Genomic DNA, 26,977 nt, shown 5'->3' with positions numbered 1-26,977 from the left:
CTTGATGTGTCTGTAAACACATCTCTGCCAAAAATGGTCCAATTAGACCTGTCCACCTACCAGTCAAGATACATATAACTGAATGACTAATAATTGGGTTAAAATAAACTACAGAGACGCCTATAAGGAAGCGTATTAATGCATTCTCCTACTTAAGGTGCTGATTCTCCAACTCCATAAATGAGGAGCAGAAAACTGCAACAGCCTGGAATTACCAGGTAATACCACCTATAAGTAAGAATGCAAACAATCTCATTGATATACTAATTTTTCTCTGACCATACACTCCACTTGCTCTAAATTCATGTTTGATCATTATAGGAACAAGAATGCAATCATATTTCTCACATGGTCAAGCAAACAGAAACACAGGACAGAAGGCAGAGCAATGTGATGACACAGACTACAATCAGTAGCCAAGCACAAGTGCACAACTATATGGAATAAATCATGGCACACACAGTCTGACATTTTAGGCCTGCAAAATCTGGTTACTATGCCACAATTCCACTGCCAGGAATTCTGAATGCCAGAAACGTGCCATTCATTCTATGACCATTTCAGCCTCCAATGCTTTCTTTGGCTATTGGCTCCAGAAGCCCACCACCCATTTGGAAAATAAACTTTTCCTCTTATTTCCTCACATCTGCCCTCCCTCAAACTTTCAAGTCCACTAATTCTTTTCTCAATGAAAACAGTGTGGTCTTGTACCAAATCAAAATAAAAGTTACCAGCACATCTACTGCATTCACAGTCTCCTTCCTCTTGTCTAGAAAATATGCAAACCTATTAATAACAGAGCAGCAATAAAATTGCCCTCAAAACAGAACATGTAGTTGGTACAGCAAGTTGACACCACGGAGTACACAGCAACAGAAAATGAGCATGAGGCTTATGATCAATTCACCAATCATAACCCTCTATCATGTTTGAGACATGGATGTCAACACATCCATGTCAGAAACACACAATAAAGGGTTTGGATCAGTGACTCAATCATAAATTGCAGTAAAAAGTGCAGGAGCAGAAAGTGTTTTACTGGTGTTCATTTCAAAGCCTTTGACAGCAGGTGAAGCACTTAGTGCTGTCAGACAGCAGGCACAAACAAACTGCCGCTGCGTAGAACTAATAGATTTAAAAGGTGTTACACATATCATTCTGACACACTTTTTATTTATAAAAGTGAGGCTCCAACAGCTTTTAAAAGTTACTCTAATTTCTGCCACTGGTCTTTGCCAGCCAGCACTGACTGCTGTGAGTTCTTAGCTCAAAACAAATCTCAACACTTTAGTGTGCATAACATGCTTTCTTTATCCAGCACCAAGCACTGTTAAAATTGGCTCCCATATCTGGGTTATGCTTAACAAGTTTAGCTTTTTTCCAGTTGTTAAGAGTTTTATCACAGCAGTCCATGCACTACAAGCAACTAATAATGAACCCTAGAATTGATTGCAATAATTGCCACAAAAGAAGGGTAGTTGAGAAAGGTACCAAAGGGAGATGATTGTGGGTGACAGAGGGAAAAGATCAGGTAGCAAAAACAGCATACAATGAACACAAACACAGAAAAATGGGGCTGTTATACACACAAAACATGGGGAAGGACTATGTATGGGCACATACATACAGAAAGTGGACAAGTGGTGATGGGGGAAGGTTAGACCATGAATAAGAACTGATGACTGATATATAAGGATCAGCACACACATCAGGCGGGGGACAACATTACCTCCTGGCATGGTTAGTTGTCAGGCCAGCCCAGAGGGAAACATAAGCATTACACACCTGGGTGACCACTAACATGGTCTGGTTGCTCCTCTGGAGGTCTGATGGGTAGGACCCGAAAGTTGCATGACTCTGCCAAGTAATGTAAGAAGGCACTCCACCATGCCAAGGTGGGCATCCAACTAATGACACACACACCATAGAACTGACCAGCCTATGCAACCAATGCCAAGATACTAACAGAGACCCACCCACTTCAGGAGAGAAGTCTTTACCTTCCCACCACTGAGAGGCAAACCTGGCTGCCAATGGCAACCCAGTGCCACAGGAAGCTGGCATAGGCTAAGGTGAATGCAGTCTCTCCTCCTCCTCTTCCAAAACTAGATCTGCAAATGGACAACACAATGGAAAGAAACCAATATGCAAATAAGCTGCAAACACAACTGCAGTTGTAGGGTGGACTGGATACTAGCAGAGCACTCCTGAACCACTCAGTTAGGTTCAACAGATGCTCATCTGCAGCTGCAAAACAAAATATGTACTATTAAATAAACAGTATACAGAGTACAAGACAATGGTATCAACCAGACATTAATGCTTAACAGTATATCTCTGGCTCACACTACTGAATATCTGCCTCTCACTGTCAGAGCAGGCCAGAGTGACACCACCTCAGGTCACCAAAACGAAGACAACATTATCCCCTAATACGGATGTTGACAGTGGCATCTCTCAACACCTAGCACAGTTCATACCAGTTGCCCACCTTCTTTAAAGGGCCATCATTCTGGCCCAACAGGTGCTCCTTAAAATTCTTATGATGGAAAAACATGTAAACCCTGCTATTTCCATCAAATCACACAGAAGCCATGAAGTTGCCACTTAATAAAACAGCCATGGCCACTTGGTTGGTCAACATAAGGAACAATACAGCAGACCCATACAAATGGATGCAAGTTTGTGAATTACATGTTACACTGTGCATACACAAACCATATGCACAAGCATATGTCACATGCTCTATGCTAACCACAACAGGCTCCACGTTTTTCTCCAGCCCACAAAGCACCAGACGTGCATCACTACGGAGGTGGACATGTATACAACAGAGGAGTAGTAGGGGGTGCCACCATAACTCCAGACTGCCTCTCATATGACTGTGACATGTGGAATCATCTAGTGGATCAGCAGGCCAGTGATCTAGGCACAAATGGCTGCTAACCACAGCACTGTGGAGCTGGGACAGTGCATTCTGTGGTCTGCAGAACGACATGCACCACCTGCACAGTGAACTGGGTATAGAGGCAAGCAAGAAACAGTGATTCTGAAGTTACTGATGGCAAACATTGTTGCCATAAGTGCATCAATGGGGATACATTACAAATGTCATCTGGTTCTTCTCTGCAGGCCAAGGCTGTGTGAAGGTTTAGACGTGGGGTGTTTGGGCACAAGCTGTTCAACATCAGACTACACAGATCATTGCCAAGATGGACCAGCACTGCCTGTGGACACATGCTCTGCCACTGCAAGTCATAGGTGTTGTCCAGGTCGTGATCAACACCAGCTCTGATTCAACACAGGGAATGCCTGATCATGGTGCAGACATATAATCTTACAGTTCTACCCCTTTCCAGTCATGGACCATGGGACACCAGCAATCATCACAGCATGCCCTGCACTTGGGGGATGGGACACTTCCCACAACCTCCTGGCTGCAGTACTCACCTTACCTCAGATTACGGTAGTGCACAGTTCTGTAGTTCTACCCCCCCCCATGCCACAGACTTCACTGAATTATGATGTCACAAGCGAAAACAGTGGATATCAGCAACATTCATGCCATAGCAGCATAACCCCACCGCTAGAGATGTGACTGCTGAATCTCCACAACTTCTAAGAAGGCATGAGCTACTTTGTTCACCTCCTGTGACTTTACTACATATTACAGCATTTCTGTGTTTTGGCACTGTGTCACCCCCACCTTCACAAGTGAAAATGACTGCGATCGGTCCAAGTATTTTGATGTGTAATGGCCAGATCATGCTTAGCATGCATCATTTTACTCTATCTGTGTCATGACCCATAAGTATGGATGATGCACCACCTCTTTGTCAGTCTTGCAATACACCAGACCTGCCTTTGCCTATGTTGTGATTCTGCTGCTGCGTGTTTCTCTCCTGGTTCTCCACCATACCTTGCCATTCTGCTGCTGATATATCTCAAAATGGAAGGTCCTGTCATGTTCACCTACTTCACCTGCTTGCCCAATACTAGTTTATGGAGGCATGGCACACACAATATGGTGTCTAAACATAGGAAGCATCCCTTCAGTAATAAGGTTACCCACTCCACAATCTGTTGGCTTTTATCATGTTCTGTATTTGGCTGCATAACTGGGTCATCCCCCCAGAGCCCTGAGGTATATCTGGTGTTGCCTGTGTCTCCCTACCAAACAAGTGACCCTCTGGGAACTCCACTCACCAGAAAAGCTGGAATAGGTTGGACACGCATCAAATGTATGAATTGTATGAACTGCCCAGCTGGCATACAGACCAATTATAAATAATGCCCTGGGTAATACAGACCACCTGGCAGATCAGGGAACCAAAGCCCTTCCTGATAACGTACAGCAGGCCCTCTGGAACTGGTGCTGCCCCAATAACAACACAGGTGGAATCTGTGGCTCCCAGGACTTCAAAGAAACAGGCTATGTCATAAAAGGCCCACATGGTGTTGGTTCTCTCTTTTGCTGTTGTGTATACTACTCTATATGTTTTGGTGTAATGTCAAGGAACTAGTTAAGGATTCCTAAGCCTGATGGCTGCACTATCCCTTACATGTTCCCTGAAAGTCAGTAGAGCATCCAAGAAGCTAATACGGTTAATGCTACACATACCTTGGTTCCCACAGGTATGGAATGCTATGCATATCCTTCATTTTCATCTGTGAATGACACAATATGACCAAGTCACTTACAGTACCTCTGCCCACTCAAACTGTCCACAATCTGTTGGTCTGTCAGGTGGTTGTACACTGGGCACTGTCTGTATCTTCTCTGATGATGTGGATGACCACAACACTACAAGTACTGGCTTTGATGGCGACTTCCAACACATGCTAATGTCCTCCTGAAATGGCTTCTTTACTTCCATATTCTGTCTGTATCAACTGTAAGGGATTTCTCAGTTATGTTATTATGCACTCACTAGCATGTACTGCATACTTAGCAACTGTGACCATTTGTCTCACAATCGGTTCTATATAACAACGTTTAACTTACAAAAGTTTGATTGTTGTAATATCAAACCCTAAGGTCCAAAACCCAACAAAACCAAAAACAAAGAACAGCGATTTTTTTTCCCCATGGAAAAAGAATCGCTGTTCCGTAACAAAAAAAAAAAAATTAACCTTAAACTAAAGTGGGGGGGGGGCTTTGCCCCTCCACACCGCCCAACGTGGGGGAACCCCCCTACTTAAATATACCAACTCTGAGATTGCACCACAGTGGAGGAAATAGCAAAGCCCCAAAAATGGCCCAGCGATTTTTTCCCTGGGAAAAAAGTCGATGGGCCATGGCTTCGCTATTTTCAACTTAGGGTTCGATATTACAATGTTTGAACTTGTTTTAGTTTGACGTTGTAATACAGATCCTCAAAATCAACAGCACCCTGGTGCAAGGTTGCTAATCACACTAATTTGCATTGGAGAATAAACTAGCAGTCTATGAATTTCAACCATAAAATCATAAGCTGAATCCTCACACTGCACTTACGGACAAGAAAAGCTTTCAAAGAAAACAAGATAATGTCAGCATATCTGTCTCCATGAGGATATTTAAAGCAAGAAACATTCTGGTAATAAGTTACTACTGGGCTAAGATTTTTTATTTATGTTCCCTTCTTCCTTTAGTTGTCCTTTAAAGGAAACAAATACTTTTTGCATTGCAGGAAACGGCACTGCCTGTAGTAGTATAAAAAATAATCTTCTTGGATAACCCAGTTCCTATACGAATGACAATTTTGCTGTAGCAGCTTCTTACGGATTTGGAAAAATTCTAGTGAATTTTACTTTAAATTACAGTTCTGTAACATATGGGCCATCATAACTCTCCAATCTGCAGAGACATGAAAGCTCCCAAACTTGCATCACGTTGATGTTTCCCAACCATCAGAAAAAAACAAACTACCTTCATCTTCACCTTTATTTTACTTTAAACTGCATTACTGTGCAAACATTTTGTTGTGATCTTTTAAACTCAGTACATGAAACAGTAAAGTCATAAAGAAAGAACAAATCTGAATATAAGCAGAATCACCAAAATATATCCAAAGCTTTAAAATGCACTCATTGAGACAGTTAAACCATCCACCTGTCTGAACTAAAGTAAAAATGCAGAAGTGCAGAAAAGAATCTGAAGGCCTTTTAATAGTCAAGATCTGAATCAGTTACGTCACACTGCCCAGATCATGTGACACAGCCAACAAAATGGATTAATTCATCACTAGCTATTCTAGCCCTCAAATGTGGACTCCCTCCCTCCTTATTCCATTTAAAATGCTCGTAAGAGTGCAATTGTGTTCCACTAATCCTTTACTAAAGTACTAGCACTGCCAACCTGTGTATAATTCTGACTATCCTGCCATGTACTGCTAGACACTTTTAACAAGTTTCCTTCTTTTACTTGACAGCTATGATCACATGAACCTAACACCTTTGTAAATGAAGCTAATAGTTTAAGAGTCTTATTTATCCTGACGTTTTGTCAGAATAATAAATAAACAAAACAAAAATGCACTACTCAGACTGAATAATGCAATTGGGTACATTATACTACAGTGTACCCAAGAAAGTGAAGCACAGCACATCAGGAACTAAAAACTGTACCTTTTACAGCCTCATTAAATCACTTCATAGCATCATAGGGAGTTACTAGGCTATTGGCCCCATGGCCCTTACAAGCCTAGCCAAGAATTTAGCCCATGTTCCGACAAGTCAGCACCCAATGCCCCTGTCCAGTAGGGACACAGGTGGAATCCCAGGGGTGTATTTTCTGTTCCCCATCCAGTTATCCAGGTTGCGCTTAAAAAGGGGTAATGAGATACTCTGCTTGACGTGGACAGGGAGTCTATTCAACAGAAGAGTGGGTCCCACCAACAAGTCCCACTGATGTTACAGACCAGGTTGAGGTCGCACATGCAGGTACTCGAGTAGAGCTTGACTTGCGGATGTGTAGCAGCCCCATCAAGGCAGGGTCTGTGATTGCTTTGGCAGAGGTCACCTTTGAGGAGTCTGTATGAGACTGAGTAGAGGGACATGGGTCTTTAGCTTATCTGTGTAGGGTACATGTTTGAGGCCCTGAATTCTCTTGGAACCTCTGTGGTCTCTCTAGCTGCTGCATGTGCTTTGTGAGGTACATGCCAGAAGGGGCACTGTACTCAATAATGGATCTTATAAGGGAAGAATACAGGGATGTTATGACCTCCTTGTCCCAGGATGAGAGACCCTTACTAATGAGGTGGGCCATGTAGAAAGCTTTCCGTACAACAGAGGCAATATGGTGGTCAAAAGTCAGTATGCTATCAACCTGGGTGCCCAAGTCTCCCACGACTGATTGAGTGCTTACGACCTTATTATTAATGTGATCATTTGTGGGGACATCACTCTTCCCAACGGGGATGATGATTCATTTTTTTGCATTGTTTGAGGGCAGGTTTCTGACACCAATCATTTGTTTGGGTGATACCCTCTTGGAGGATGTCCACATCACTAGGGGAATCGCTGACAGCACACAGCTTGCAGCCATCTGCAAATTTGGTCAGCCATAGCCCACTGGTTTTGGCCTCCACTTCAGAAAAGTATATCCCAAACAACAGACTCCCCAAGACCAATCCCTGGGGTACACCGCTCATTATGGGTCTACTACTTGAGGTGGCTTCCCCTAATTTGACTAGGTGGATTCTATCAGTGAGCCAGTTTGCTACCCATCTGGTAACATACAGGCTGATGTCTAGTTGACAGAGTTTATCTATTATACCAGAGTGGGGAATAGTATTGAAGGCTTTGGTCTGGTCAAGGTAGGTGGTGTGTACAGTCCTCCCCTTGTCCATGGCTTTGGTGGCTGTCTAAAAGAAGTTGACCACATTTAACAGGCATAATCTCCCCTTGATGAAACCAAACTGTGTGGGATCAAGTGTTTGGAGGTTGCCAATGTCCTTGTTATTGAGGTCCATGATAATCCGCTCCATGGCCTTGCAGATCAGGCTAGTTAGACTGATGGGTCACTTATGTCCTTACTACTACTACTTACTTACGACTAACCTCAGAACATCTTGCCTTTTACGGTTACTGTTTCTCCAGCTAAGAAGAAGTCTAGACATAATGGTTCTTCCCTCAAAACTTTTCCAATTTATTCAATGCCCAGAGCCAATTTATAGTTTCATAGTTTAGTACTAGGCTATCTGCCCTGGGGCATTTGTAAGCCTAGCCATAGTGATGTGGCTTTTGCCACCCCATGAAATGGTACAAAAATGTACAGAATAAATCAAGAATACTGTGCCTCTGTCTAGTAGTGACACAGTGAAGGTCCCACTGTGCCCCTGTCTAGCAGTGACACAGATGTGACCCCTGGGGTAAACTTACGATCTCCCATCCACTCATCAAGATTTCTCTTGAAGAGAGTCAGTGAGGGGCTCTGCCTAATACGAACTGGGATCCTGTTCCAAAGCATTATGTTCTGTAACCACTGTAAAGTAGAAGTTTAAAAGCCACTATGAATGCCTGCAACCCCAGAGAAGCCACCTCTCTTACTCAGCTACTGCTCTTGGGATACTTCTCACTTTGTGGACTCTTTCTACATCCCCCAGTGGCTTTACTCCTTACACAATAATGAAAAACTGCCACATAGTTTAAGTACTCTTTAAGCAGTTTCTTCTGAAGCTTACTTTGTAAACTGCACACAGAGTAAAGGACCACTAGGTGGCAGTGAAAAACACTGCATTAGGCAAAATTAACTGCTACACTATCAGACTAGAACAACCAAAGGCAGCTATATTTTCTGGAATGTGGTCAGAGTCTCAAATAAATAAATGTACAGCGCATTTCTTCCATTACACACAGCAAAGCATCAAAAACCTAACCTGGTATTAACTGTGAGTAAGGAATAACAACTTCATACCCTGTTCCAAGCATAGGGGTTGTACTGCAAAGTGCTCCCATCTGGCTGTATCTGAAAAAGAAAAAAGCAGTGAGTGGTTCCTTCTGAGCAGCGGCTCCACTTTGATTATGCTTAACGTATATAAACAAATAAGGGTGGGGTAGAGGCTAGAGCAATTTTTGCAAGATGGAACAAAAAAATTCTTAACTACTTTTATCCCACCAATTTTTCAAGTGACATGCACTACCAACCAGCTTTAAGCATTTTTATTATTCATCCTTCCAAAAGTAAGAAATATTTCATACTACATTATTTAATGAAATGCAAATCACCTGCCCTTTTAAATGCAGGACAGTCCTTATTTTGGCAGTTGTCTGTGGGAAAAAAACATGAAAAATGACAAATGTGCTGAGAATTCAAGACAAAAACTATTTTCTAAGTTACCACTACCAAGACTTATTTTGTACCGAAAGCATCTTAATATTACATGAAGTAATGGAAACGACTAACTCTACATCACTGAACTTTTACTTTGGAAAAAAAAAGGAGATGTCTGATGCTCTGCACTGGTTATGGATAGGATCTGTCCTTTAAAAATCTCAAATTTACATAAAAAAGGTCCTACTTTAAGCAGCCCTAAATGTAGTTTGGAAATACCCGAACTTTAGATGGCACACTGACTTGTAATTCAGCTACTGTTTTCATTTCAGAAAGGTTTTGGTCTCCCTTTTGGCTCACTGTAGTTTTTCTTGGAATAGTTGTATTACAGCTTGGACTATAATTCGTTCCTTTCCTACTTTATATTTTACAAGCTTTGTGACTCCACAGAACTTAACACTGCAAATGAAGACTCCTGAGCAAATGACTGCCACGAAAACAAGTACACACACATTTTTTTATGCCTTCTCTGGACCTCAGTTCCATGTGGACATCAAACCACCCTCACTAACCTCACACAGAAATCACCATTTCCACAGATGTAGGACAGTCTGGATTCATTTGAATATATATACAAAATTTTACCCATCTCCAAGAGAGTTCGAAATGGGGAATATGCACAATACTGGTGTTTATGTATTCCTTACAAATGCACCTGCATATACCTGGGCTGACTGCAGTACACTGCACCATCTTACTGGAGAGTTCATCTCCTGCCCAATCTTTAAAAGTAAGAGCTGCTTATCTTTACAATATAGACGCCTCACCCAATATGGATAACTCCGCTTTGGTCACAAGTCCCAACTGCCAGTACCTCTAACCAAAATCAGGTTACTCCCAAGGCTACTGAAGCTAGTTACAAGAAGATTTTTTTTTTTAAGGAATTCACTGCACATACACCTGTGTGTGTTTGTCACCATGGAGTACAGCACCTTTAAATGTATTACCTTCATCTGGGGATCCAGTACTGACAAAGTTTTCCACTGCCTCTTCCTACTGTCCCCCCTTCGCTTTTCTTCCTCCTTTTCCAATTCCTTAAACTATATTACCCCTTTCATTTCTCTACACCCTATAAACATTTTAAACAGCTGCCACATCTTTGTGACGCCTAATCATTCACTCCATAAATGATCATTATCTCCTCTTTAAATTACTTCCTGCTTCCTCTCGCTCATTCCATTCCTTTCACAGCCAATGCAACATTGTCCTCATCCCCTTCACTACCTTCAGCATCACTGTTCTGCAACCTCTAGCTTTCCTCTTCAGTTCCTTTTGCCATTCCTCTTCCAGTTTTCCCATATTCATTGCCCTCCACTTTCAGGTGCAACTCATCCCATTATGAGTAGGACTCGCCCAGTATTAAAGCACTGTGGCCTGTTGCCCTCATCAAACACTGTTTCAATCAGACTGCATGATTCACTCCTGTATTAGCCCTAGCTTCTCTACCCTATTAACGTGTCACGAGATCTCCAGTGTTTTAGTGGTCCAGTTCTGTGGTATAAAGGAATAAAGCCCTGACTATGACCCACGTTTGAGTACTGCTTGAGAACTAGAGGAGAGGGGCAGGGGAGGATGGCATTGAGTAGCCAATGCAAGCCCACCCTCCTGGAGGAGGCAGATGGTCTGACCTACTGTAGTGCTGAACCCCAACAGGAGTAACTGCCTTTATACATGCTAGCCAAGAGACCAGGTCATGTACTTAAAATTTAAACTGTACATCTCTTTAGAAGAGTAACGGTTGTGGAAGTCACAGTCGCCATGGAAGGGGTTAAGAATGCAAGAGAGGAATATACACTACCACAAACTGCAGACTCACAAAACACCCAAATCGCACCTGTTAGGGGAACAAACTGGCTCAAACACCTTCTGCCCCCAGCAAGAACAAATGGGACACTGGGCTCTGTCCTTGGTTGGGGAAAGAACAGGCTTGGCTCTCAATCACTACAGAATGGACAAATGGGTCAACTGGATGCTGAGAGCTGAAGTGATTGAGTGGGGGCAAAAAATACTGAAAGAAGAAAAGCCCCATAACTGTAGCTTTTTGTTTTTTCCATATTTAACATCTCTGATGAAAGATTGTGGCTGTCTGAGCAGTGATTCGCCTTTACTGCACGAGTTCTCCTTTCTCTGATACTATGCAACAATGAAGTTGATATATGAAAGGGGTGGGGGGACAGAGAAGCCATCAGCATGGAGAGCAGCCGGGGAAGAGTCCTGCATCCCCCATGACTCCAACTCTGCTATCAGTATATATTTACATGATTTTACCTATAGTTTTGTCATGTGTTTTTCAACGAGTGACTCATCCAGCACTTTTAAAATGAGTTCTCTTTTGAGAACTGATAGTGGATCTGTACTTATGAGTAACCACAACAATGTCACATACCTACAAGCATCTTGTGCACATTTAATATAGTATGTGAGCTCAAACTGGTCACTGCTACCATCAAATGCAGCAGGAGCATCTTTATAGTGAAGCTGTACTCATACCATTCCATTTATGTAATCATGTGCTCCTGATGACCAACCCCAGCTAACAGGTTCCTGAAACCATTCTCTCCTCACAACAGACTTAGTCCCACATTAATGGCCATGGGGAGGCTCAGCCATCCCAGTACAGCATCATTATGCTTCCATGAATGGGTGCTGGTGTTGTTAACAGAGGAAGCAGCAAGGGAATACAGCTGGTTAGCACGACTCCTTTCTCCTCTCCTCTTGCCAGTCCACACAAATTCTGATGCTTGTTGACCCTCCTGTTCTATCTACCTTTACAGTTTAGGCACTGCGGAGACTGTTAGTGATTAGAAGAAAGCAGCATTATCTTGTGCCACAGCACAGACTAACAATATCCAAAGACTGTCCCCACAACTTCTCAGCTTTCTGTACCACCGTACAACATTCACGTCTGATATGGGTCCAGTGTGAAGCTGGGTACAGTCTAATGTTTGCCTTCTACTAGCACTTCTCTTCTTCTGTTTTTTTCCTACACAAAATCTTCCTCTGATCTCATGGACCTTAAATAGCACAAGCCTTGTGTGGGAACCTGCTCCTCTGAGACATCCTGCAATATGTAATTATTTCCATCTGCAGATTCACTTCCACCGATGCCATTACTGCAGGTTGCAGCTTTTCTGTGACCAAATTCAGCAAATTCTGTACAGACAGCTTATGAAATTTACGACACAAATATGTTCTCTTCTTGAGCTATTCTCCACCTCTATTTTTTTCTTTCATCTTCCATTTTATATAAAGTTAATCTACACATATATTTATATTTATTTATTTAAACATTCCCTCACGTTGGAAGGCCTTTTTCCTCCTCTTTCCCTATGTGACCATGAAATGCTGTCACATGCCTACTAGTATATGAATAATTAATGCATACTAGTATATGAATAATTAACTTTTCCAGGCACACTGACTCGTACGTTTGAGAGCCTCTGGGAGTCTTCAACATCATCATCATTATTGCCTATTCCTTTTTGCTTACTGTTGCCGTTTCCTATTTTTAAACAGCCATCTTCCTCAGAGCTATCACAGATCTCACAAGACACACACACCTTAACAGCAAATAAAACGTAAGGCAACCAGAACTGAAGCAACCCAATAGTTACTTAGAGTATCAGCTGATTAATGAGAGGACCCTCCTTGATGGGTATTTGGTTAGGTTCATCTTCACCATCAATCATGACTCAGAAAAAAAATTAAAAGAGCTATACTGAAAGGCATCCAAGCAATTGTTTCCTGTGTGTTTTATCAGATGTCAAGTCCACAAAGCCTCAACCAGAAGTGATAAGCTAGCTGAAGCAGTTAAAGGATTTTGTTTGCTAGGGGTCAAACTCTCTGCCTTCCACATCCACATTACTTACACAAGCTAATGCCACAGTCACAAATCTACAAAGAAAAGGTGTCACTGCTGGTAAGTAAACAGAAACTACACTAGCAGTGAATTCATATGAAGGGCAATGACTGGCAAGTTGAAGTTCATGACTTTTAGCATCATCTACGTTGTAACTGATGACAAGGAGGACAATACATAAACCCATACTCATTCTCAACATACTGTGACACTGTGTGTATATAAACACATCCCACAATCAAACTAGTTCAACCACTAAAGTGAAAACATTCCTGCAAAACAGAAAAACATAATTAAGACCTGACAAATACACTATGTAATATTAAAGTATATTATTGCCCAACTTACAGGGCATTCCAGTGACAGAAGCTGGTAGAAGGTCACACTCATCCACAAAGTTAGGGAAATATGAGTATTCCTGACTCATTAAGAACTTGTTCTCTTAGATCATCTAGTATAGTAACACTTTAGCCGTTATATCTAACACAGAGAACCCTCCTTGACAGTTACCTGACTAAGATAAATCTGAAGCAGCAACCACCACTGCAGAAGCAGCATGAAACCAAACAAGCAGAGTTCAGAAATATGGTCTCTAAGGCACTTTTTTTTTTCAAATAATAACCTGAATACTGGAGTTATGATGGAGACCAAGTGGCCAAAGCACAAACATCTGAAATGGACACATTCTTAGAGATAGGCCTTGAGACAACCCTTTCTGAAGAGAAGTCACTACTGACCACAGAATTTGCCAACAGGCAATTAACCACCTAATGACAAGACACAATTCTGTAGCAGTCTACTTGGAAAGTTTCTGCTCGACAACCATGAGACCTGCCCTACTTAGTGCAAAGGTAATGAACAATTTGCATATCTATCACATATCAAACACCCACTTCAAGTAATGCTTTAGTTAATAGGACATAAAGGTTGTGAACTGCCATCAGTTCCCTGGTTTCTGCTCCACTAAAATAAAAAAGAAAGATGGAAAAACTGGATTGGGAACACTTCTGAAAACGCCTTCAGAAAGAAGCATGGAGTCATCCACAGTGATCACCTGGCATTAAAAAAGAATTGATATGGGTTGCTAGGTAAAGGGACTAAAACTCTGACATTCTACTTATAATAGTGAGAGCCACAAAATGTTTACAAGCAGGAGCAAGGCTCAGTCACAGAATACAAGAGACTGACACACTCACGGCCGATCACTAGTGTGCAACTGGGGATGGGATTCAAAACAGCTGTTAAAATATCCCTTATCAAGTGTAATAATCTTGTCATTTACCATGCTTGCATGCACTGGAACTAGAAAATATGCTTCCCTGGCAAAGCATGCCTGTTCAGCTTCTTTTAAGGTACTATGACCATTCTGAATATTTGTGTGTGTGTGTGTGTACGCACACACACACACACACACACACACACACACACACACACACACACGCACACACACACACACACACACACACAGTCTGCCCTTGAATCTTCCACTGTACGCAAAAGCATGACATGTTATTGCCAAAACAAAGAAGAGTGTTTACCACAGGTGAGCTTTGGCCAATGCACTTACCAAGAATGGGCCATGCTCTGTGAGCAATCCATCCAATGAACTGCATCCAGGGCCACCATTCAGCCACAGGACCACTGGACTGGTAGAGGGGTCACCCTGAGATTCCACAAACCTGCATAAGACAAAATACGTCAACTCAAAAGGAAGGTGTGCAGTAAATCTGTAAACTAATGACAGAAAAAAAAATCATCTAGGCAAACATCTGTTGTATATTTCCATGCCTTCTGCTAAAGATCTGGCAAGTCTTTCACTAAAATAACAATGCATATACATTTGTTACACCTTAGAAACCACAAACCCAGACGAACATTTCCCAATTTCCACAAATGTCCGACACACCAGTTTAAGAATGGCTGTTTTGCAGAAATCACTATTATATTATAGTACATGGTAAACCTAGATACAACAGTAGCCTGCTCAGAATTTTCTTCTCCAGTAAGTTCCCAAGTTGATAAGTCTGTTTATGGGAAAAAAAAAAAAACAGTGGATCATCTTGGCTCTAACCATGCTGACAGCCTGAAACAGCTCTAAATGCTGTTTTAAAGCCTCAGTGCTCAGTGCCTTTTAAAATAACCATTTATTAAATAATTATTCTGACTGTAATGACAGGAGGTACTGACAGCCATTCAAGAGAAATAGGGCAGTGGATTTGTAACATATGCCAGCAGAGAGAGCTAAAATTTTGTAAATAATTGTGTCATTTGTGTATCAAACTGATTTGTACAGATGCTTGTGTTTAAAAATGTATTTGTAAGGTTTGCTTGTGTTAAAATGTATCAGCAGTATGCCCTGCTGGAAGGAAAAGAAATCTACATGCTTGATAGCAACTGTTTAAAATTCTACACTGTAACAGCACATACTGGAAGTGAAGAGATTAATCTTAATCCACCAGAAATATTCTTGAAAGTAAATTACTTTGTGGGTTAAGCCATAAAGATGTTACCCCAGGTTTTGAATGGAGCCAGAGATGCAATGTCTGTGCTAGAGAATAGGTTGCAGCTCCTGTTGGAAGAGTGAAATGTTTTTATGGTTTTAGGGCTTCCAGGAGATCAGAGCAAAGTTCTACTTGTGTATATGGTAACACATAGGTGCTAAAATCCTGTCAGCTGCTAGTGTTGATGATAGCATGGGAAAAGGCCGGCCGCACGCCCCCAAAATCTAAAACGACGCACCATCGCTTGTTGCCGCCGCCTGTCAGTTCTTGCCACATCAACAGGCAAATAATGCCATAGAGATGTCCAGTTTTTCTCAAAAGTTTTGTCAGGCCCCAGATTAAGGTGTCTGCAAAGCAACACATAAAACATAATGGCTTAAATAAAAGATACATAATGCCAAAGTTTCTATTCATCTTAATGAGCAATCTAGTTGTATAGTCAGAGAAGTACAGCTAAGTACAGGCAAGCTGAGGGGCAATGGTGGGATGTATTATGGGGTTCATCTAAAACAGTGTATAACATACTATGTACAAGAATGGCAGGGTTGCGTTCCGTACTAGGTGTTGGGGAGTGCTTCACTGTTGCAGTCTGGGTCAAGCTGAGTTTGATCCACATAAGTAAATAGGGCGCCCAGTGGTAAATAGAATTAGGTGTGCTGAAGGGGCAGCTGCCTGCTCGGATTTAGAGCACCTGGTGATTGGTCTGAAGAGGCTGTATGTAAGGAGTTGAAGGCAGCCACTGAAGTCTGCCAGAGAGAAACTATTTGCCATGGCTGCTGAGGGAAGGAGGGACTGAGTTGCCCTGTCCTGAATAGGTTCAATCTGTGCAAGCTTTATTTTGCCATGTTGTGAATAGTGAAAACTCTGTCTGTCTCATCTTGATGGGAAATATTCAAGGTGAGATAATCCTTGTAGCTTTCCCTGTAAGCAGCATAAATGCAAGTCAGTTGCTCTGTGGGTCTGAATAAAGCTTAGGCAAGTCTCTCAGGAAAGCTGTCTGTAGAACGCCTTAGAATTGCAAGTCTCTGGTTTGGTTACTCTGGGTAAAAGTAGGAAATGAATGGTTTGGTTAAGGAGGTCCCACAGCCACTCCTGTCATAAATGCTGGTGGCTGGGTAGAGAAACCCTGCTGTGATGATTTCTAAAAGAAAACATAGCAATGAGTTGTCTGAGACTAGCTAGAGCTGGTTCTAAGGAGGTTTTGTGCTATTTCAGACTTGCCCCATGCAAAGGATGTGATCTCAGCTCTAATGGCTGCAAAAAATGAGGTTTTTGTGAGTTGAAAGACAATCTTGAAGTCTGATGAATATTTGAGTAGTCTTATGTTTCTTCTTATATTCTGAGGTACTAGGGCAGCAATGTGGAAAACAGGGAAAAATGTGATTGTAATGGAGCTTAAGTGGCAGATACTGTGATCTTGAGAATCTGCTTAGAAGGCCTAGCATTTCATTTACTCCTGGATATCAAAACTGAAGGAATTGAGCATACAGTTTCACCAATTCAATTCCTTTCAATTACCAGATCTTTCTGCATCTGGCATGGGTCTTTCAAGGAGTGTCCTTTGATTCCAAAATAACATTCCACCAGAGGATTGATTCTGGGGGTGTGGTGAAGAATGGTTACATCTGGTTTGAGCCAGCGGATTGGAGCTTGATGGCTTTGTGGATCTGGGGTCAGTGTTGGTCAGTAAATTTGGAATGTCCAGTTGTCCGGCTGGGCTTTGGAGAAGGGCCCTGGCAATTGGTTTGGGAGGTTCTGGGCAATCAGTATCATTTGTGGCATTGCTTTGTTCCACTTTGTAGAGTACCACTGGGGAGAAGAGGTGAGGCAGGGGCATGCACTGTAAGGTTGTTCCATGTTTCAGATAAGTCCTTGTGCAGAATTCCTGGGGTTGGTAGTTGTGAGGGAGAGCAAAAGATCTATGTCTTATAACTCATTTTCTATTTCATTTCCTGAAGATTTGGTGACAGGTTCCCTTAGTCATGTATATTGAGTGTTTTCTTAGTTTGTCTGATGTGCAGCACAGGTGAGGGAGGCAGGAACTGTGTTGCATACTTGGTTGGTAAAAGTCAATGATGTGTTCCGTCCATCATGGCTTGTCTGCAGTGCAGAGGTATGTATCCTGTTTGTGCTGTACATGCATGTGGTGTTTGTTGTCCGCAGTTCATGTGCTGTCCTCTTAGTGTCCTTGAAGGCTGCATTTAGGAAGGGTTGTACAGGCATTTGGTCTTTTTTGCAGGAATGTGCTTGGCTTGTTGGCCCATGCCTGCCCCCGGAATACATTTTCCCCTGCCCGGCCTTGGGTGTTGCCATGGGCTGATGTTGTTTGTGTTTATTCTGTTGTGTAAAGTAAATTGGCTGTGGGTTGTTGTGGTGACAGGCCCGAATGCCCATCAAAACCCCTGTTGCAGGCAGGGAATGACCTTTTGATGATTCCTTTTGAGGCAATGTTGCCATTTGAGTCCAAATTGTAGTTAGAACCTTTTGTCATTCCTCCATAGCAGGTATGCACTCAGAATTATGCAGATGTCAATGTAGCCATTGCCCAGAGCCTGCAGAATTGAGATCTTATTTTTCTTGGGCTGCTTTTTGGCTAAGTGAAGGTTGCCTTTTTTTTGCTCTTTTTTTTTTGCTGGAGATGTTATTGTATTTCTTGTATTTAAGCTTGTTTGATTATCTATTAATATTACTAGTAGTACTTTACAAATTTTATTTGCTTTTATTTGACAATGTAGTCCAAGTTAAAATGTTTTTGTTTTTGCAAGTAGGATTAGGTAGAATGTCTTCTTTTTGGTCTCTGCAAATAAAACGCAGAAGGCAATTTGTATTTGGAATTCCTCTGTCTGCAGAATGCAAGCACAGGTAATTTTGTGTGCTAGCCATGCAGTAGCAGTAGATAAAGCCAAATCAGAGAGAAAGAAGAGTAGTGATGAGCCAGCTGTCTGATTTGGTCTCCAAATCTGCAAGATTCTCTGTGGCAGGTATGCATCTGCCAAGTCTTTGCAGTCCAAAGTCTTCTGAACCACCAGATCAACATGAGCATTGCAACAAGAAAGTTCAGAATTTCGGAACATTGGAACATCCAGAAAATTATAAGAACAGAGGTTGAATTTAAAAGTCTTTCTTGTGTTCTTCCTTTCTGGAAAAACCTTGAGTAAAAGTAAAAATCTTGTCCCTGCTCTGTTGCTGAACTGGCTGAATTGCCTCATGCCCAAGGACTTGAGGAAACTTGTCTGGTGTGTGCCTGTGTGATTGTGTGGCAGTCTTGGTACCATTTGTCCGCCTGGTAGAAAGTGGGAGTTAGCCCATTTGCCCTGACTTTGCGAGAGATTTGTTTTGGAAAAAGTAGCCACTTTGTTTGTTTGTGCTAGCTTGTCAAAAAGATGCTGTAAAAGATTAACGCTTGTTGTGGAGAGGGAAATGGCTGTTTGGAGAGAGACAACTTTTTCGCCTTCCTGGCAGTGTGACTTGTCTCCTGTCCCCATTGCTGGGGCCTGTGTCTGCCTGAGGTTGGGGCGCCCCTGGGCGCCTTGTCAAAGGTCTGAGGCGAGTGCCACACGAGAAAGGGAAGGCCAGTTCGCCAGTAATCTGGTATTCTCTGTATAGTATCCTCTGCCTCCTCTACTGCATTTAGTTATTCTCTTATCCCTCTTTTTCTGACATCTCTTCTGCCTTCCAAAGCAAGTATCATGCTGTAGTGATTATCCAATAATTTTGCTTTAATATCAGGCTCAGTCTAATGCTTAACCTCAAGCAGGCCTTTCTGATTTGAACTCCTTCCTACAAGCATTCCAAGAAAGGCCCAGTGAATCATAACTATCAGCAAGACTCAAGTCTCCCACTTGCCAAGTTGCATACTCACTTGTTACAAATTTTGTTCTCAATTGTTTCAGTTTTTGTTCAATTTTCGTTTATTTTTTCTGTTTAAGTATTGCTTTTATTATCAATGATAATGAACTGACATTTAAAAGGCCGCAGCAGCCCTTAGAAGTGTAAACTTGTGCTCCCTTGAATCTCCCATCTTGAAGCTCTCATTCATGCAGACAGGGTGTTTTGCAGGTTTAACCTTGGGACCTTGTTTTGAATAGCCTTCCCGCTTTCAGCAGTTATATTTATGGTTTTTATATATAAATTTATGATGGAATCCTTACCAGTATGTAATGCAGAAATTAAAAGTATCGAGACAAAAGAGACAGGGCGGACTCTGAAAACACAGAATCTACACAGAGAAAGTGATGAGGTACAAGAGAGGGTAGGTCTGAGAAAGTAAAAGAAAGCTCTAGAGACTGATCCTTCTCTCCTATAAGTGGATGCTCTCCCTCATGCTCCTCATGGTTTCAAGGGTGTTTTCCTCAGGAGAAAAAGCCAGGAGGAAACAATTCTTCAGACTCCAGATCTTTCTGCACTCACAGGGAGGAATAGCCTGAGGAGTGAATAAGGAGTTGAGGAAAAGAAGAGAGGAATGAAAAACCTGATCATTCAGTGTAATGCCTGTCCTCTCTAGGCCCAGGCTCCTGATCAAAGGATGGGAGTCCCTTATCAAATTTAATGTGGTCTTTTGAGCATCTGTTTCGTTTGTCCTTAGGTACACTGCTGTCCTGGAGAATGCTTAAAATCTTAAAAGTCTTTTTGTCTTTATGCTGAAGTTGGCTTTGATTGAAAGTTGCCATAGGAAAGGTCCCCTGTGAGCCTGAAAACACCAGCGTCCTGACTCCCCTGAGGGAGCGGTTTAGTGAGGGATTGCCCATTGCAAGGCCCAGCCCAGTTGAAAGTAGTGAGTCGTGGAGGCCGGGCCCGGAGGCCTGAGGCCTCTCCTGAGGCTCTGAGAAACTGATGACTGGCGGCGAACGGGCTGGCTTGTTTGTTTTGACCGGTGTCCTGTCCTTTCCTTTGATGCCCCTTTTTTTCCTTAAACTCGCCAGCTGTCCCAGCGTCTATTTCGTAGCAATTATCAGCAAAATCAGCCAAAGAGTAATGAAAAATCAATGGGACTGATGCTTAATAGTCGTTGGCTAAAAGAACAAACCAAAACCAACAACTAGCAACATCATGGGGCCGGCCTAGAGCACAATAAGAATGAAAAATCTTATCGCATTTTTTCTACAATAAGAAATACAAAATACAATTTTTTTGCACGGGTCTGTCTGGGAGAAAAAAGCAAGAAACGCGGACTTAAAGCTTTTATTGACTTCACTTCAGATCTGAAAATTAAAAAATCTCAGAATCTCTGAGCAGGCAGCACGCGCACTGCTGCTGCTTGCACCACGGCACCACGTGGCAAGAAAGACTGAAATCGGGTGCATCTTTTTATTTTATACCCCTGCCTGGCGCACTGGAAGAGCAGCGAGCAGACGATAACTGATGGACGGACTTTTTTTTGGAATTCAGGCCGACTGCTGGTAGCCTGCCAGCAGGATAACCCAAGTGTAATGACTGCAACAGTGAAACACGATGAACATCAGAGTCAGATGACCAGATGTGTGTGATGTCAATCGGTAAGCCAAAAGTAATATTTAGACATTAGTAGAAGTTTGCTCTCAGCATTCTGTATTCTTTCTTGGATTTGACAAGGACCACTCACCCACATCATTTTGCCTCGCGGTAGTAAGCAACTCAACTAGGGAACAATAATTACTTCAGCTTAATCAGGAATGTATAGTGAGACTAGCTAAATGCTGTTTTTCATCAACTGTGTGAAACTTTCCTTGGTGTTATTTTTAATATTACCTGTGAATGAAACTCTGGTGTCTACTGTAAATAGATATTTAGCATTTTCTTATTCTGTTATTATTTATTATTAAATATATTTAAACTTTTCATTGTTGCTGGTGCTTTCTAGAAAATATTTAAGCTTTGAGAGTATTTACACATTTATTTGGTGCTGCGCTGATTGTTTTTATTGATTGTTTTGTTGATTGACCGTTGATTGTTTATTCTGTATGGTTGATGATGATGACTTTGGTTGCTTGAGGCATTTTGTGCTGTGTTTCTGGCGTCTCTGATTGGGCCTTGATGTGTGGTGGTGAGGGCGCTTGGTTGCTTTGTGAATCAAGCAGAACATGCCATTCTTCTGTGCTGTAATTTTTTTACTGTTTAATGTTTTACTACTGTTTTTGTAAAATGAAAATTTTGTTGCAGCTGAAAACGTTGAGTCTAAATGATTTAATATGCCTTTATTTCTGCTCTTCAGATTTCCTTTATAGCACTCTAAATTTTAGCTGCGTACTTTGAGACGCTTTGAAGGAGGCCATGGTGGTGCAGCAGTTAGCGTTGCTGCCTCACAGCAAGAGGTTCTCCTGTTCAATCCTCGGCTGGGGTGCCTTCTGTGTGGAGTCTGCATGTCCTCCCTGTGGTCGCATAGGTTTCCTCCAGGTGCTCTGGTTTCTTCCCACATCCCAAAGACAATGCTGTAGGTGAACTGGACACTCTTAAGTGGCCCTAGGTGTGAGTGTGTGTCTTCTGTAGAAGGTTGCGAGCCGGGCTGGCAACTCAACACTGTAAAACTCCACTGCCAATCATGAGCAGACAGGTGATCCACTGTGGCGACCCCTAACCGGGAAAAGCCGAAAGAAGAAGAAGAAGATTTGGTGATCACTTTACTATCCTGAAAGCCTTGCTGTTTGGTTAACATTACCATTTGTATTAATATTAACTTCTCCCAGCATAATTGGATACCCTTTTAAGAGCCTTATAGTAACTGACTGGTGGCAGTGAATCTACCTTATAGTCTGGGCAAAGTTGGTAGAGCAGGTAATCTGTATCAGCCTTTCCCAGGTGTGTGTGTGTGTGTGTGTGTGTGTGTGTGTGTGTGTGTGTGTGTGTGTGTGTGTATGTGAAAATTAAAACTCAAAGAGTATGTGTCAGCTACTTGGGGGCAGGGACATGAAACACTGGTTTCACAGTGCCAGTAGGGAGCCTTACTGGAGACCTGGGGTGAGACAGATAGAAACACCCAGACCCGTGTGTGTGTGTGTGTGTGTGTGTGTGTGTGTGTGTGTGTGTGTGTGTGTGTGTGTGTCCTGTGTGCCCTTAAGGGAAATTGTGCTTGATGCGCAGAGGCCTGCATCTGGAAATAGTGAGTGTATCCATTTGTATTCCAAGTGAACGTCCCTCTCCCATGTCAGTGGAGAGGATTCAGGCTCTTTGATTACTGGCCCAGTGTGGGGGACATCACACTCGTACCTTGGTGTTGTGATTTACACTGGCCACTTGAAAGTTTGCTCTCCAAAGGAGCAAGAATCAAAAACCTTTTATATAAAAAAATATTACAGCTATGTTATTATTATATGTTACATATAATTAAATTAGGAATCTGTACTTAAAACCTTCCTTCAAATGTAATGTACTTACAATATTTCGTACGGTACAGGTCTGCTTTAAAGGAAAGGCAGATGCTCGCATTCAAGGAATGTCCCAATCCATAGTGCATGTATGCATGCACATATGTATGTGTATGTCCATATTCATTTTTGCATATAGATGGACTAAGTGACATGACTCTTTCAGCCATGACCTATGTAGAAGTTACATTAGCAAAACACATACAATAACAGATGCAGTTATTTCGGAACAGAAAAAAATCAAATTCACAAAGATTTCATATGGTCTTTATAAAAGTAAACATGTACATTCCAGTTTCAGAGAGTCAATTACCTTATAGCAAGTAAAGAAAGCAAGTATTATTTATTTATTTTATTTTATTTCCAGTTTGATTACCGGGGATGTCCACTGGGCTCAAAGAGCCCGTTTTCAGTGGAGGCCCGGGGAGAAAAGCTCCACATCACAAGCAATTAAACAAAAATGAAATAATACAAATTAATGAGAAAAAGTACACATGCATAATGGCAAGACAGTTCATAAACATATTTACAAAGTAGTATAGATAACTATTTGTACAATAATTAAGTGATAGAGGCAAGAGAAGAGTTCACAATTAAAGGGAAAGCAATTATTAGTTGAGGGTTAAAAATCTGAATGTTGTATACGGAGGTTTAGCAGAAATGGAGGAGACATAGGTGGGGAGTACACTGTTAGTAGAGCATAGATTATAGTGTCTGGAGTATTCTTAGAGAGGTGGTTGAACATTAATAAAAGTGGAGTTCACACATGAAAGGTATGATTGCCATAGTTAAAATGCTGCTGTCACAAAATTAATACTTTGCGCTCCCTTCAGGGATACATCTTAAAATATTGGTGTACGTGCTCCTGTTGTAAGAATACCCAACCCAGTTACATTTAACATTTAAAGGACCCCTACAAGAAAAACAATTAAACATTTTTTTTTAAAAATCTTTTCTTGAATTTCTACACATTGGATCAGAAAGTAGTAGTCATTACTAATTTTCTTGTATTTGTAACCCTCACTGTCCTTTTGGAGGCAGACATCCTGATCAGTTTGCTTTCTTCTAAACCTAAATCTTTCCCATAGTACACTGTGATGGCACAGTTGTTGAGATTATAATGCCCATGACCGGACTGTCACATTTCAGTTCCATTCACTTAGAATGGAAGGACAGAGAAGGAGTTATAACATTGAGAGACCAGTACTAATATCAATTACTGTTCTGCATTGCCTCTAACAATTATTTTTCCTACTGTTGTGTTACACATTGTATGAAAAAAGTATTTAGAAATATCAACTCGTTGCTGAGATGAGGCTTTTTTGTGAGATACTGCTTTTGTGTGGTTCAGTTCCTTCTCAAGTTACTCCTCGCAATTTCTCTCCCTCGGTAAGCCACATTATCACATTTCATGCACTGCAAGGTCTAGTCAGTCGCCTATGCATTACAATAGACATCAGACAGAACTGTCTGTGTGGTGTGCCAGTAAAGAAGTGTTCTCTCATCTCTCTTCTTATTCATGTCATGTGAATAGCACTTTCACAGCAAATAATGTTACAAAATGCTTGTATCTATCATTAACAAGCAGGAGTCTAAAAGTATTCCAGAAATTGTGCTCTGCTCTGTTTATTAGAATTCATATTGGCTACTATTTATTATTAAATGCTTTTATCCACCAAGCAACAGTCTTATTTCAGACAGATCATTATATAATAACTCTTTTGTTGGTCTTGTTACCTCTCAGACAGGCCACTGATGTTAGCTTCTACTTTTTCTTACTGTAGCTGTAATATGCACAGTCAGTGAAATTTCCATCGCACATTTTCTGATGTTACTCAATACATTTCTCTGTAAGCACAATATAGTGCTTACTGTCACTGCCCCTAGCTACATGCACACTTTTCTGTCCGAGTTAATGTCAGTACTACTTTCCTGTCTAAACTGCTGCATCCCTTTCTACTCTCTCTTACCCCAAAATTCTAACAGTTCCTTGAAAAATAAAAAAAATAAGTGACTGCCGTAAGCTTTGTGTTTTATACCATATTTTTTTGCTGTTGAGTATGAGTATAGGCTTTGTCCATAGGATTTATTTGGTTTAATTTATGATGAGAAATTGTGTCTTCTGATTTGAGAGTTTTTTTTAGGGAAATGCATGCTGATTAAAGGGTTAAGAGATGGATAGACTAACAGTTAGGTATGATTTTATGCATTGTTATAAAATGAATGTAGGAGAGGTGGAGGTGGAGTTCCTATTTTTGAGCATATGTTTGTTTAGTTGTGTAATATTCCTATCAGTCTAAACTGACAAGTGGTCACTTAGTTTAGCAGGGAGGGTACGTGAGGAGGTAAAATTATATGGGTTGGTAACCAGAATCCAGTCCAGGAGAGATGGTTGAGAGTTATTTATGCCATACATTGTTGGTGTACTAAGTTGAGTGAATCCAAAGAGGTTCATGCTGTTGACTGATGAATATACAGATAAAAGACGGACAGTCTTTCTTTACATCACCTAGGAGGATAATTTAATTTGTGATTATATCTGCTATGTTTTCAAGTACTGCAATGCACTGTCCTGGGGGGATATATAGCACAGCAGTACATATGTCCTTGGCTCTATTAAGTGTTAGGAATAAGATTAGGATTTCAGCTTTCCCAAATTCTAAGACTGTGACTGTATAGGGAGTTGCCGCAAGCATATCTGGAAAGATTACAGCTATTCCACCTGCTTTTTTATATGCTCTATCGAGCCTCATAATATTACAACTACGGATAGTACTTCAGCATCGTTAATTTCAGGTTTTAGCCATGTCTCTGTTGTGGCTAGGATATCTGGGTTGTGTTGAGTCATCCAGGCATGAAGACCTGTGACTTTTTTGTTGCATATGATTCTAAGGTTTAGCGCGACTATTTTTAAACTTTTAGGGTGTATGTTTTGATTGGGACCTGGGTTGGGGGTGGATGTCACCAGACTGATGCATAGTGGAGAAAGATGGTTAGTTTATTATTGCATTTTTAGTAGACATGACTCTGGCATTTTTAGTGTTTTTGGATTAAAACAATGGACACAGGCAACTTGTAAATGGTTCATCTTCCAGGGCCCTGCTTGTAAATGTTCTCCCAAGTCTCTGCTTACACTTACGAAGAGCACCTGAACTTATCTTCGATTTGGGAGGCATGGTTAGGCTTAAAAAGGCCCCACTGGTCTTAGCCTAATACACACCTTTGAACTAAGGAGGCTATTTGCTTTTCTGTCAGTGTGCAAAAGTGTGCATATTGTCTGGAGTGTAAACTGTATTTTGAAGACAGAAGGATGCTGCTAGGTGGTCAGATGATGTGGGAAGGGGAGGGAAGCATTTTGATGACCGACTTGATTGTATTTGCTGTTAGTTGTGTAGATATGGCACTCTATGATGTGCAAGAGTGGTAAGTGCCCCTAATAACTACATAATACATTCCTGTTTATGAAGATCTCTTTGGTGTCACTTAATCATTGTGTTTGTTTTGGGGTTGGGGTTCGTATCAGACACAACGTGCATGGTATGATTCTCACCTCTGAAAGGTAATTGGCTATGCTTAAAATGGCCCCCAAGGGCAGGTTGCCTAGTACTTACGAATGTGTTGTGGAAGGAGGCATATATGGCAACTTGTGCCAGTCAGGTGATAGGATGTGCTGAGGGCTACCCTGATATCTACAAATTACAAGATGCTAACAAACAATGACTTATGCTCCTCCCACATCTTCCTATGCACATGCACTGAACCCAGCAGTGCTATGCAGATGCTTTAACCAACATTCCCTATGTACACATGTGTACATATTTTTGGTAACCTTCAAGTTTACTGACCTTCATTATATTTAACTGTTTTAGGGCACCAATACCATTGACAGTGCATCAACCTTTGATTTCCTGTGGAAGCTTTTTCACACTTCAGGTAATGCTACTGTTGTGACAGACCTGTA

At 41.5% G+C, this 26,977-nt stretch overlaps 1 protein-coding gene across 2 annotated transcripts in view; it reads right to left on the bottom strand.

Annotated features, from left to right (window-relative positions):
* The window catches only part of CTSA (cathepsin A), a 580,280-nt gene that overhangs the window by 374,222 nt on the left and 179,081 nt on the right, over window positions 1–26,977 (bottom strand). For both annotated transcript variants that reach the window (XM_044090224.1, XM_044090225.1), the window contains exons 3-4: window positions 14,743–14,854; window positions 8,900–8,950 (exon numbers count right to left, since the gene is read on the bottom strand). In XM_044090224.1, coding sequence (XP_043946159.1) covers window positions 8,900–8,950; window positions 14,743–14,854 — 163 coding nt within the window. The remainder of the gene's footprint in view (window positions 1–8,899; window positions 8,951–14,742; window positions 14,855–26,977) is intronic.

The sequence above is a fragment of the Protopterus annectens genome, chromosome 12.part0 (assembly GCF_019279795.1).
Source record: "Protopterus annectens isolate FY-2018-M chromosome 12.part0, PAN1.0, whole genome shotgun sequence".
Taxonomy (NCBI): Eukaryota; Metazoa; Chordata; order Ceratodontiformes; family Protopteridae; genus Protopterus; species Protopterus annectens.
The sequence above is the reverse complement of the archived record's forward strand: the minus strand, read 5'-3'. Positions and strand labels throughout refer to the sequence as shown.